The sequence below is a fragment of the Myxine glutinosa genome, chromosome 1, assembly GCF_964187855.1.
Source record: "Myxine glutinosa chromosome 1, kmMyxGlut1.1, whole genome shotgun sequence".
Lineage (NCBI taxonomy): Eukaryota > Metazoa > Chordata > Myxini > Myxiniformes > Myxinidae > Myxine > Myxine glutinosa.
Genome location: NC_136261.1, coordinates 322,431,308 through 322,443,718, shown reverse-complemented (window position 1 = coordinate 322,443,718; position 12,411 = coordinate 322,431,308). Strand labels below are relative to the sequence as shown.

Below are 12,411 nucleotides of genomic sequence, written 5' to 3'. Positions count from 1 at the left end.
GACAGAAGGACCACCAACCTGCCTGCGGTGAGTGAGTGAAAGGCCCTCAGAGTTAGCTTCATCGCGGGAGATTCCAATGATTCTGAAAACTTTGGTTTCAACAGCGTGAAGACGAGCTAGGTGTGAGGCAGGAGCACTTGCCCAGAGGGGAGAACAGTATTCCATTGAGCTGCGGATGAAAGCTTTGTATGTGGTGAGGAGCTCAGGTGTGCCAAGGAAGGACTTCGCAAGACGGAGGATGCCCAGTCGGCGACTGGCTTTGGAGGCCAGATTTGAAATGTGCTTTTCCCAGGAAAGATCGTGGCAGATAGTGAGACCCAAAAGCTTGAGTGACAGTGACACTTTAAACATCAGCAAATTCAGCACCAAACACTTTGTAAATGAACAGCATAAATTTAATGCAACAAAAACATTGAAAAGTAATAACTGAATCATATTCCAAAAGGGACAGATCGAAAATACACTGCATCGGTAAACAAGGAAGCTTTTGTGATGAGACGCCTCGACATTCAATTTCAAAGCAGCAATCAAAAATAAAACAATATAAGCATCAACACGCTAGTTTAAAGCTTTTGTAAACTTTAGGATATATTATGGAATTTTGAAATGAAATAATGATGTTGAATTCATGTGGATTTCTTTTCTTGGATATTCATTTAATTTTCACATCCTTCATCTTCAGAATTTTCCTGCAGTAGTGATCTCCAATTCTGTGAAAGGTGCAAACATGAAATTAACAATCCATGTCAAAAAAAAAAAGCAATGAAAGTTCATATCCATCTCAAAGTGGGTCTTTTCAGATTAACCAAACTTTAACATGGTAATGTAGTGGTTACCGCTGGATGCACACAATCGCCTTGCACCGGCCAGAACACGGCCAGACGCGCCTCTCCCGGGCATGCCCGGACTCACTGTTCCCGGGCACGCCCGAACCTCCCGGGCACGCCCGGTCTCGTCTTTCCCGGGCATGCCCGCTCTCGCCTTTCCAGGGCTCGCCCAGAGCGTCCGGGCATGCCCGCTATCGCCTTTCCAGTGCTCGTCCAGAGCGCCCGGGCACGCCCAGCCTCGACTTGCCAGGCCGCAGCCAAACACGCCCGGGCAGGTCCAGACTCGCCTTTCCAAGGCTCGCCCTTGACACCCGGGCATGCCCGGTATAGCTTGTGCCGGGCAAACTTCCCGACATAAATGTGTATATATATATTGCTGCCCGATAAACGGGTTTTTGTCAGAATACCTGAGCTGTTTTGTTTCAATAAAGCAACTCGGACAAATTCCGTCTTTGGTCGCGTCACTTCTTTCGACTCGCGTTGGAGCGCAGCTCCCTCAGTAACAATGATACTGTTGCGCGATCCCTTCGGTTAACACCGTAGGACCGCGGAGGACCGAACCGCTCTAATGGAGGCGACGATCAAATAGGGATTTGGCTACAAAAGCACGGGAGGAAGAATGAAGGGGAAGAAGCGCAAGCGCGTACCTGGAGGAAATGAACTCAAAACGACCACAAGATTTTGGAAGGGAAGAGAAAATAATACAAGGATTTATTTGAAATAAAGGTTGGGACAGGGAAACGCGATGATAAATAAATGTCCTAAATCGGGATCCCGCACACCTCACTTCAGAAACGAGACAAAGGAATGAATTAATAAAATAACTGTCCATCGTGGATTTGTGTAAGATGTGGTGCGTGCTTATCTGTCTGTAGTCGGTGTGTCTGTCGTCTAACGCGGCTCCCTCAGTCCGCCTCGCTCGCGCGCTCCGAGCGACCCGCCCGCTCCAATCTCCTCGTCGATCGCACATGAGGTCCCGCCCACTCACAGCACCGAGCCTCACTCCCAGCACCAAAAGCACCGCGAAGGGCCGAGCACCGCTAAAAGCTCCGAGCACCGAAAGCAGCGAGCACCGCTCCAAGCACCACAAAGATGATGAACCAACGACCACCAGTCAAGAATGCAGGGAGGAGCGTGAATAAACCCAGGCAAAAAGAGAGCGAAGCATGACGGGTCCAGCACAGAGGCAAAAAGAGAGCGAATGCCCACCAGCGAGTCCTTTTTGTCACCTCGCGTGTGACGTCAGTTCTGGCGCATTCCCAATCAGAGCCTCGATTCTTTGTGGTCTCTCGAACCTTCTGCTGCCACCGGCCCTTCTCCGCCCAATCAACAACCTCCTTCTAAAGACAGGATTGGCGCCCTCCGCGCTGATTGGCTCAAGGTTTGCGCCTTCCGCGCCAACCAATCACACGTTCCTTAGGCGTGGCTCCAGCCTTGCTCGATGCTTGGTGCCATGGTGGCGTTGTATGCAGCTGCTTCCCGCTAGTCTTTCCGGTCAGTCATTGTAAGGGGAGGGAATTTAATTACTGTTGTGCACTAAGGACCTATCTAAGTGTTTATATGAGTATGCGTTGCCATAAGGGACACAGGGTTGGTGACAGGGGGGACGACAAACGAGGGCACTTTATCCATAATCCCTGCACTATTTAGCACGCCCCGCCCCCTTGTGGCTGGCACACCAATGCAGCTTATACCGACAAACTGGGCTAAACATAGAACTTATTACAGGTAGATTCCCTATCACGACAGTCGGATACCTACCTATACAGATCTACCTGGCTCTAGATATTCCTTTACCCCCCGGCATAACACAGCCCCCCCTCCCCCTGGAACCATAGCTCCTGCTAGGTTCACTGCAGGCGCTACCATTCCAGTCTTAACACTTACTGTCTCACACTTAATTAGCCTATGAAATAAATCAGGAGGGCTGTGGGAAGTGAGCCGGAGCTTCCTAACTGTTCTCCTTAACATGCTAATCCCCTTACCAATCATGCAATCAAATATTTACAATCATGATAATTCGTTGTTCCTGCGGTGGGAGGAAAGAAACAACACACAAAAATCTACTTTAACCACAAACCTTAACCTCAAACATAACAACAAACAACATGCATTTTAAGGCCATTTTCTCTGTTAGAGCGGGGATTAGCCTTGCAGTCCCCATGACAATCTTCTCCATTTTGCCCTATTTTCTGCATCTCTCCTTGTTAAGCCCCTTGCCCGCATTTCTTCTTCCACCATCTTCAGCCAAGTCTTTCTCGGTCTTCCCCATCCTCTACTTCCTTCTACATTCATTTCCATCACTCTTCTCAACCAGTCACTTTCATCCTTCCTCAACACATGACCAAACCATCTCAACCTGTTCCTCTTCACAGCATCAATCACAGGCCCTATTCCCATCATCTTTCGCAATTCATCATTTGTCTTCCTCTCTCTCAACGATACTCCACACATCCACCGAACCATTCACATTTCCACTCATTCCAGCCTTCGTTGCTGCTCTACGCTCATTACCCATGTCTCGCTCCCATAAATCATAACACTTCTCACACATGCAGCATACACCTTTCCCTTCAGCTTCAACGACACTCCCCTCCTCATCAGCACACCACTCAGTTCCCGAAACTTCTTCCATGCACATCTCACTCCAGCAACCGTTGCCGAGTCTGATCCACCTTCTCCATTCAGCATGTCTCCGAGGAAGCAAAATGTTTTCACACCTTCCAGCTTGACGCCGTCTCCAAGATCCAACTCAACATTTCCTCCATCTGCAGATCCCTCTGTGCACACCTTACATTTGAATGTAGCTGCCACACTGGTTAATGACCCTCTCAGACCACTACATTTTTGATGAACCCACTCAGCGCACATTGAATGGAGTTCACTCCGACACCCTTCCTGCACACAGCACATGGCCACTTCCCAGTTCTTTCCACCTCACCACATGCTTTACCACTTGCCATCATCTTCGTCTTTCCGATATTCACCTTCAGACCTTTTGTCTCCATACATTCCTTCCACTTGTTCATCTTTTCCTTCAGTCCATCCATACTTTCCGCAATCAACACTAGATCATCTGCATACAACAACTCCCACGGTAAACCCTCCTTTACGTTCTGAGCCAGCACCTCCATCACAGCTACAAATAGTAGTGGACTTAGTACCGACCCCTGATGCACTCCCACCTTCACCTCAAACTCACCACTGTTCCCGTCCTTCATCCTTACAGCTGTGCACGCTCTTTTGTACATTGCCATCACTACTCTGATCAACCATTCCTCCACTCCTAACTTCCTCAATGCCCATGTCAATACTTCGTGTGGAACCCTATCGAATGCTTTCTCCAGATCAACAAAACCAAGAAACAACTTCTTCCTCTTCTCCATATACTTCTTCTGCAATTGCCTCACAATAAAGAGCGCGTCTGTCGTTCCTCTTCCTGGCATAAATCCAAACTGCATTTCGTTGATCCTCACCTTCTTCCTTATCCTCCTCTCCAACACCCTTTCCAATACCTTCATTCCATGCTCCAAAAACTTTATCACTCGGTACGAGCCACACTCCAGAGTCACCTTTCTGCTTGTATACAGTCACTTCAAAAAGTAAGTACACCCCATGTAAAGTTCTGACTTTTTCAACATATTTCCACATATAGCAATTTGATCTTCATTTCAATAATATTGATAGATAAAGGTGATATAATATGACAAATATCATGAAACATTTACATTTTGTAGTCCATTGTATAATTTAAATAAACATAAATGCAAATTTCGCATGTAAGAAAAAGTGTTTTACACCCCCATTAAATGTTTTTAAAATCTTTTTAACATATGTGGACACATCAATATTTGATCTTCATTTAAACAGTATCTATAGATAAAGGTGATCTAATTGAATAAAAAACAATGACAAAATTGACTTTGCAATAATTTATTCAACAAAAGATTGTTGCACAACATGCACAATTGCATGCACAGCTCGTTTCAAATCCCCCCACAACATCTCGATAGGATTTAGATCCGGGCATTGACTTGGCCATTCCAGAACCCTCCATTTCTTTATTTTCAGCCATTCCTTGGTGCATTTACTGGTATGTTTAGGGTCATTGTCATGTTACAAGGTCCACCTTCGGTTGAGCTTCAACTTTCCAACAGATGGCCTCACATTATCCTCAAGCACCCTCTGGTACAATGAAGAATTCATATTGGATTCAGATGGTGAGCTGCCCAGGCCCTAATGCAGAAAAGCTGCCCAAAACCATAATATTTCCACCACCATGCTTTACAGTTGGTATCAGCTTCTTGTGGTCAAATGCTGTCTTTGGTTTTCACCAAACATGTCTTCTGGTACTGTGGCCAAATAGCTCTACGTTTGACTAATCTGTCCAGAGCACATTGTTCCAGAAGTGCTGGTCTTTGCCTCGGTGCTCATTGGCAAACTTAAGTCTTGCCCTGATGTTCTTGACGCCGTCTCCAAGATCCAACTCAACATTTCCTCCATCTGCAGATCCCTCTGTGCACACCTTACATTTGAATGTAGCTGCCACACTGGTTAATGACCCTCTCAGACCACTACATTTTTGATGAACCCACTCAGCGCACATTGAATGGAGTTCACTCCGACACCCTTCCTGCACACAGCACATGGCCACTTCCCAGTTCTTTCCACCTCACCACATGCTTTACCACTTGCCATCATCTTCGTCTTTCCGATATTCACCTTCAGACCTTTTGTCTCCATACATTCCTTCCACTTGTTCATCTTTTCCTTCAGTCCATCCATACTTTCCGCAATCAACACTAGATCATCTGCATACAACAACTCCCACGGTAAACCCTCCTTTACGTTCTGAGCCAGCACCTCCATCACAGCTACAAATAGTAGTGGACTTAGTACCGACCCCTGATGCACTCCCACCTTCACCTCAAACTCACCACTGTTCCCGTCCTTCATCCTTACAGCTGTGCACGCTCTTTTGTACATTGCCATCACTACTCTGATCAACCATTCCTCCACTCCTAACTTCCTCAATGCCCATGTCAATACTTCGTGTGGAACCCTATCGAATGCTTTCTCCAGATCAACAAAACCAAGAAACAACTTCTTCCTCTTCTCCATATACTTCTTCTGCAATTGCCTCACAATAAAGAGCGCGTCTGTCGTTCCTCTTCCTGGCATAAATCCAAACTGCATTTCGTTGATCCTCACCTTCTTCCTTATCCTCCTCTCCAACACCCTTTCCAATACCTTCATTCCATGCTCCAAAAACTTTATCACTCGGTACGAGCCACACTCCAGAGTCACCTTTCTGCTTGTATACAGTCACTTCAAAAAGTAAGTACACCCCATGTAAAGTTCTGACTTTTTCAACATATTTCCACATATAGCAATTTGATCTTCATTTCAATAATATTGATAGATAAAGGTGATATAATATGACAAATATCATGAAACATTTACATTTTGTAGTCCATTGTATAATTTAAATAAACATAAATGCAAATTTCGCATGTAAGAAAAAGTGTTTTACACCCCCATTAAATGTTTTTTAAATCTTTTTAACATATGTGGACACATCAATATTTGATCTTCATTTAAACAGTATCTATAGATAAAGGTGATCTAATTGAATAAAAAACAATGACAAAATTGACTTTGCAATAATTTATTCAACAAAAGATTGTTGCACAACATGCACAATTGCATGCACAGCTCGTTTCAAATCCCCCCACAACATCTCGATGGGATTTAGATCCGGGCATTGACTTGGCCATTCCAGAACCCTCCATTTCTTTATTTTCAGCCATTCCTTGGTGCATTTACTGGTATGTTTAGGGTCATTGTCATGTTACAAGGTCCACCTTCGGTTGAGCTTCAACTTTCCAACAGATGGCCTCACATTATCCTCAAGCACCCTCTGGTACAATGAAGAATTCATATTGGATTCAGATGGTGAGCTGCCCAGGCCCTAATGCAGAAAAGCTGCCCAAAACCATAATATTTCCACCACCATGCTTTACAGTTGGTATCAGCTTCTTGTGGTCAAATGCTGTCTTTGGTTTTCACCAAACATGTCTTCTGGTACTGTGGCCAAATAGCTCTACGTTTGACTAATCTGTCCAGAGCACATTGTTCCAGAAGTGCTGGTCTTTGCCTCGGTGCTCATTGGCAAACTTTAGTCTTGCCCTGATGTTCTTTCTGGACAGCAAAGGTTTCCTCCTGGCACACCTCCCATGTAGATCAAATTTGTGCAGCCTCTTTCTAATGGTAGACTCGTGCACTTTGACATCAACAGTGGCAAGAGCTACCTGTAGGTCCCGTGATGACATTCTGGGGTTCTTAGAGACTTCTTTCAGCATCTTCTGGTCTGCTATTGAGCTGAACTTGATGGGGCGGCCTGGCCTGAACAAGTTGGCAGTTGTTTGGAATCTTCTCCACTTGTAGATGCTCTTCAGGACAGTCGAATGATTTATTTCAAATTGTTTGGAGATCTTTTTAAATCCCTTCCCAGACTCGTTGGCATCGATACCCTTCTTTCTGAAGGTCTCAGAGAGCTCTTTTGATCTAGGCATGGTGACGCCGCACACTTCAACAACAAAGAGCAAACCAAACGAAATGTCTGAGGTTCAAATAAGACAGGTTCCTCCAAGATCCTCTCTAACGATGTTCTAATCATTTGCACATGAGCTGGTGCACCTGATTCTAATTTTAGGTATTTGAAGTAGTGATAAATGTAGGGGTGTACTTACTTTTTCCACAGGCTAAATTTGCATTTATGTTTATTTAAATTGTACAATGGACTACAAAATGTAAATGTTTCATGATATTTGTTATATTATATCACCGTTATCTATCAATATTGTTGAAATGAAGATCAAATAGCTGTATGTTGAAATATGTTGAAAAAGTCAAAACTTTACATGGGGTGTACTTACTTTTTCACGTGACTGTAGAGCAGGGGTCAGGAACCTTTTTGACTGGGAGAGCCATAAAAGCCAAATATTTCTAAATATATTTCATTGAGAGCCATATAGTATTTTTAACGTATAATAAATTAAATATGTCTTACTTTTAATGCGACTTCTGGTGCTGCATGGTTTTGCTGATGGCCTTGTAGTCTGGTTCAAACGTGGTGAGGTTGAGCTTCATGCAGGCGTTGAGGCTTCCATCAGTTAAACGTGAGCGTAGGTTGGTCTTAATGTTCCTCATATGCGAGAATGACTGCTCACATGCATATGTAGAGCCAAACATGGTCAATACGGCAATACTCACACGCTGCATTGTGTGGTATGTCACAGGAAGCTCGTTCCAAGTTTTAAGAATCAGCTGGTCTTCAGGTTGAAGATTTTTCATTTCTGTCCACTTGTGTTCCCTCGCCAGCTCTGCTCGCTGTCGCGCAAGACTTTCCAACTCTCCATTAAGTGACTTGAACTTACTCATCCACATGTCTGATGCCTTCAGGTCAGCAACTTCCAGCTCAAAGTCTCCGATAGAGACCCCGGGGATGCATGTCAGGTCGATTTTGTCCACTGCACACTCATGTGGATGAGTGATGAACTTGAAAAGACCAGTGCGTGCACGAAATTCTCCAAAACGTGCTTTGAATGACTGCAGGAGATTGGACGTAAAGCCAGCTAGCTGCTGGAGATCCAGATGTTGAGTGGAGTCACTTGCTAAGCATGCATCTCTAAATTGTTGCAGTCTTTCAAAGTGCAGAAGACGACCTGTTTCAATGTCCCTGAGAAAGACTTCCAGCTTGCTTTCAAATGCAAACACTGCTTGTTGAAGGGATGAGATTGTATTTCCAATACCTTGCATTTTCACATTGAGCTGGTTCAGATGGCCAGTTATGTCCATGAGATAGTGAAACTGCAGGAGCCAGTCAGTGTTGTCTAGCTCAGGATGCTTGACGCCTTTCATTTCAAGAAAAGTCCGGATTTCACTCAGGCAAGCTGCAAAATGGCTGAGCACCTTCCCCCTTGACAACCAACGCACGTTGCTGTGTAAAAGCAGACCGGGATAATGATTCCCAACTTCTTCTAACAGAGCTTTAAACTGGCGATCATTTAAAGCTCGGGCAACAATAAAGTTGACCACTCGAATGACCAGCGACATCACCTCACCAAGCTCCTGGCCACACGTCTGAGCGCAAAGCGCCTCCTGGTGCAGGATGCAATGAAAACTTAGGATGGCTCTCTTTTCATGTTCACGGAGAAGCGCTACAAATCCTTTGTTCTTCCCCAACATACAGGGTGCACCATCAGTACAGACAGAAATAAGTTTATCCATCGGTAGTTTTTTTTCTTTAGCAAACTCCATGAAAGACGTGAATAAATCCTCTCCTCTTGTTGTCCCTTTCATTGGCAAAACAGCCAAGCTTTCCTCACGCAGTGTGTCACCTGCAGCATACCTGGCAATTATACTGCACTGAGATAGATGGCTAACGTCTGTTGACTCATCTAACGCGAGAGAAAAGTATGTCCCGGCGTTTATGTCCTTAATTTGTGTTTCCTCGACTTGATTTGCCATCATGATGCTACGATCGTGCACAGTTCTTGCTGACAGGGGCATGTCTTTTATTCGTTTGAATATCTTGTCTTTATTTGGGAAGTCATCAAACAGTTCATTGGCCACATCAAGCATGAATGTTTTGGCATACTCGCCATCTGTGAATGGCTTTCCATTCCTTACTATTGCCAAAGCACCCGCAAAGCTAGCGGAATTCCCGTCACCTTGCTTGGTCCACACACGTAGTTGCTGCTGACTCGTCTGCACTCTCCGCTGTAGCTCCTCGCATGCCCTTTTCCTGCTGTCCCCCGCTGGACATTTCGATGCAAATGAAGCATGGTGCGTATCGAAGTGCCGCTTTATATTTGACCGTTTCATCGATGCAATTTTATCATTGCATATTAGACATACCGCAGGTCCTGCTCTCTCACCAAATGCAAATTCCTCTGTCCACGCAGCCTGGAATGCACGGTAATCATCGTCTTTTTTTCTTTTCGCCATCTTTTCCGTTACAAGGGTTGAAGCGGATAAACTAGTTGGCTATCTGATAAAATTGATTTCTTCACCTTTACAATGACGCGGACATGCTCGCGAGCCATTGGTTCCCGACCCGACCCACGGGTGACCCGTGACCCGTGAAATTTATCTTCAAAACTAATTTCTGTTTACTTTAAAATGACACAGTATTATTAAGAAATATCACAAGTATTTTAAAATCAGTTCCAAACTGATTTTTTTTTTTAAATTTTTTTTTTTTCAACTCAAAATTGTCTGGGAGCCATATGCCGTCACCGGAAGAGCCATATATGGCTCGCGAGCCATAGGTTCCCGACCGCTGCTGTAGAGGGACGAGGGTACTCAGTTCCCAATCCACTGGAATGCGGCCTTCTTTCACCACCAGATTACAGATCTCTGTCATTATCTTCACACCCCAACTTCCTGCTGCCTTCAACATATCTCCCACAACTCACGTCGGCCCTCCGGCTTTTCTACTCTTCATTGCTTTTATCGCTTCCTCAACTTCCTTCTCAGTTATCTTCTCTGCCGTTCCTAAAACTGGGTTTTTTTTTGTTTTTTTTTTTGTTTTTGTATGCAAGATCGAGGCTCGTGAAAGAGCGAACATTTATCACACAGAAAGACAAACCGACAAACCGACACATAACCGACAAACCGACACATAAAACAAATAACATCGGGAGCGGTAGACAGGATGGGGAGAGAGGAAGGAAGGACACAAACACAACATTTGAGAGCAGGAACCGAGAGACATGGAGACATCGAGAGATCTGTGGGAGGGAGAGGGCTTTGGGGGGGAGGCATGGGAAAGGGGGTGGGAGAGGCATAAAACATATGGACACTGCCAGGACTACCAGGAAAGAAGTTGGAATTACAAACAAGGTGGATCTGGGGTGAATTAGTGGGGGTAGAAAAGATCAAGGTTTTGGATGGGGGAAGATAAGAGATGGTGGTGAACAGCTGTTTTAAAGACCTGGAGGGAGGAGTGGGATTGAAGGGAGTGTGGGAGTTTGTTCCAGAGGCGGGAGAAAAGAGGAATGAAGGAGTGAAGGTGAGCAGAGAGCCGAGATTTCGGCAGTTTAACCATCAGAGGCTTGCTGGCAGATCTTGTGCGACCTGTAGGAATATTTGGGGGACAGAGCACAGAGAGAGCTGGGGGAGCAAGGCCAGAGAGGAGTCGGTAGAAGACAGAAAGACCACCTACCCGCCTGCGGTGAGTGAGTGAAAGGCCCTCAGAGATAGCTTCATCGCGGGAGATTCCAATGATTCTGAAAGCTTTGGTTTCAACAGCGTGAAGCCGAGCTAGGTGTGAGGCAGGAGCACCAGCCCAGAGGGGAGAGCAGTACTTCATTGAGCTGCGGATGAAAGCCTTGTATGTGGTGAGGAGCTCATGTGGTGAGGAAGAGAGAGTTTGTATGAGTTGATAGAAGTTGGTCCATGTTGTCAGAGAGTGAAATGTAAATTGAGTCATCACTGTTTGGGGGACGGTACAGAACACATATGAACAAAAGGTGGGAGCGGAGAGGAAGCCGTAGCCAGAGGTACTCCTGGGGGTGAGGAGGAGAGAGGGCAGTGCAAGGAGAGTGAGGAAGAGAGTTTTTGATAAAGATAGCCACCCCACCACCAGGACGAGGCTCAGGTCTATTATACCGGAAGAGGGAGTAACCAGGAAGAGATATTGAGGAATCAGAGACATCTTGAAGGAGGAAAGTCTCTGTTAAGCAGATCAAGTCTGGATTGTCAGAAGCAACCTGTATGGAGAGATCAGTCAGGTTTGAGCAAAGGCCCCGGATGTTTGAGGTCCATACCGTTAAAGAAGAGAGAGGGGGAGCATCGGGTACAGGACAGGGGAGGGGAGGAGTAGGGTAAGATGAAGGATGAGAGGGGGAGGTAGGGAGAGCAGTTGATAGTGTGTCAGAGATTACAGAAGAGTTACAAGAAAGGGAAGGATGAGGAGGACGAAAGGTTTGATGGTGATGGAATGAGGCACAGTGAGGGGTTGTTTGAGGGGGGGCAGAGGAAAGTAGAAGGTTGGGGGGGTGGAGGCATGAGATAGAAGGGAGACGAGGTGGGGAGGAGGCAACTTTGAGGAGGGGGGAGGAGGGAGAATTTGAGAGGAATGGTATGGGGGGAGATTTGAATGGGAGGAGTTGGGGGGGAGTTTTGAAGGGGAGGAGTGAGGCGGGAGTTTAGGAGGGGAGGGGCAAGGGGGGAGTTTAGGAGGGGAGGGGCAAGGGGGGAGTTTAGGAGTGTGGGGGCAAGGGGGGGATTTGGAGGGGACGGGCAAGGGAGGAGTTTATGAGGGGAAGGGCAAGGGGGGAGTTCAGGAGTGGAGGGGCAAGGGGGGGGATTTGGAGGGGAGGGGAAAGGGGGGACTTTAGGAGGGGAAGGGCAGGGGGGGAGTTGAGGAGTGGAGGGGCAAGGGGGGAGTTTAAGAGTGGAGGGGAAAGGGGGGAGTTTAGGAGTGTAGGTGCAAGGGGGGGATTTGGAGGGGAGGGGCAAGAGGGGAGTTTAGAAAGTGGATGATTAATGAAAGACGAACATTGATAACAAATTG

General features: G+C 46.0%; 1 protein-coding gene across 3 annotated transcripts in view; it reads right to left on the bottom strand.

Annotated features, from left to right (window-relative positions):
* Positions 1-373: 373 nt before the first annotated feature.
* The window catches only part of LOC137411246 (sperm flagellar protein 2), a 135,346-nt gene continuing 123,308 nt past the window's right edge, over positions 374-12,411 (bottom strand). For all 3 annotated transcript variants that reach the window (XM_068096630.2, XM_078769699.1, XM_078769700.1), the window contains one exon: positions 374-710. In XM_068096630.2, coding sequence (XP_067952731.2) covers positions 657-710 — 54 coding nt within the window. In that variant the 3' untranslated portion in view covers positions 374-656. The remainder of the gene's footprint in view (positions 711-12,411) is intronic.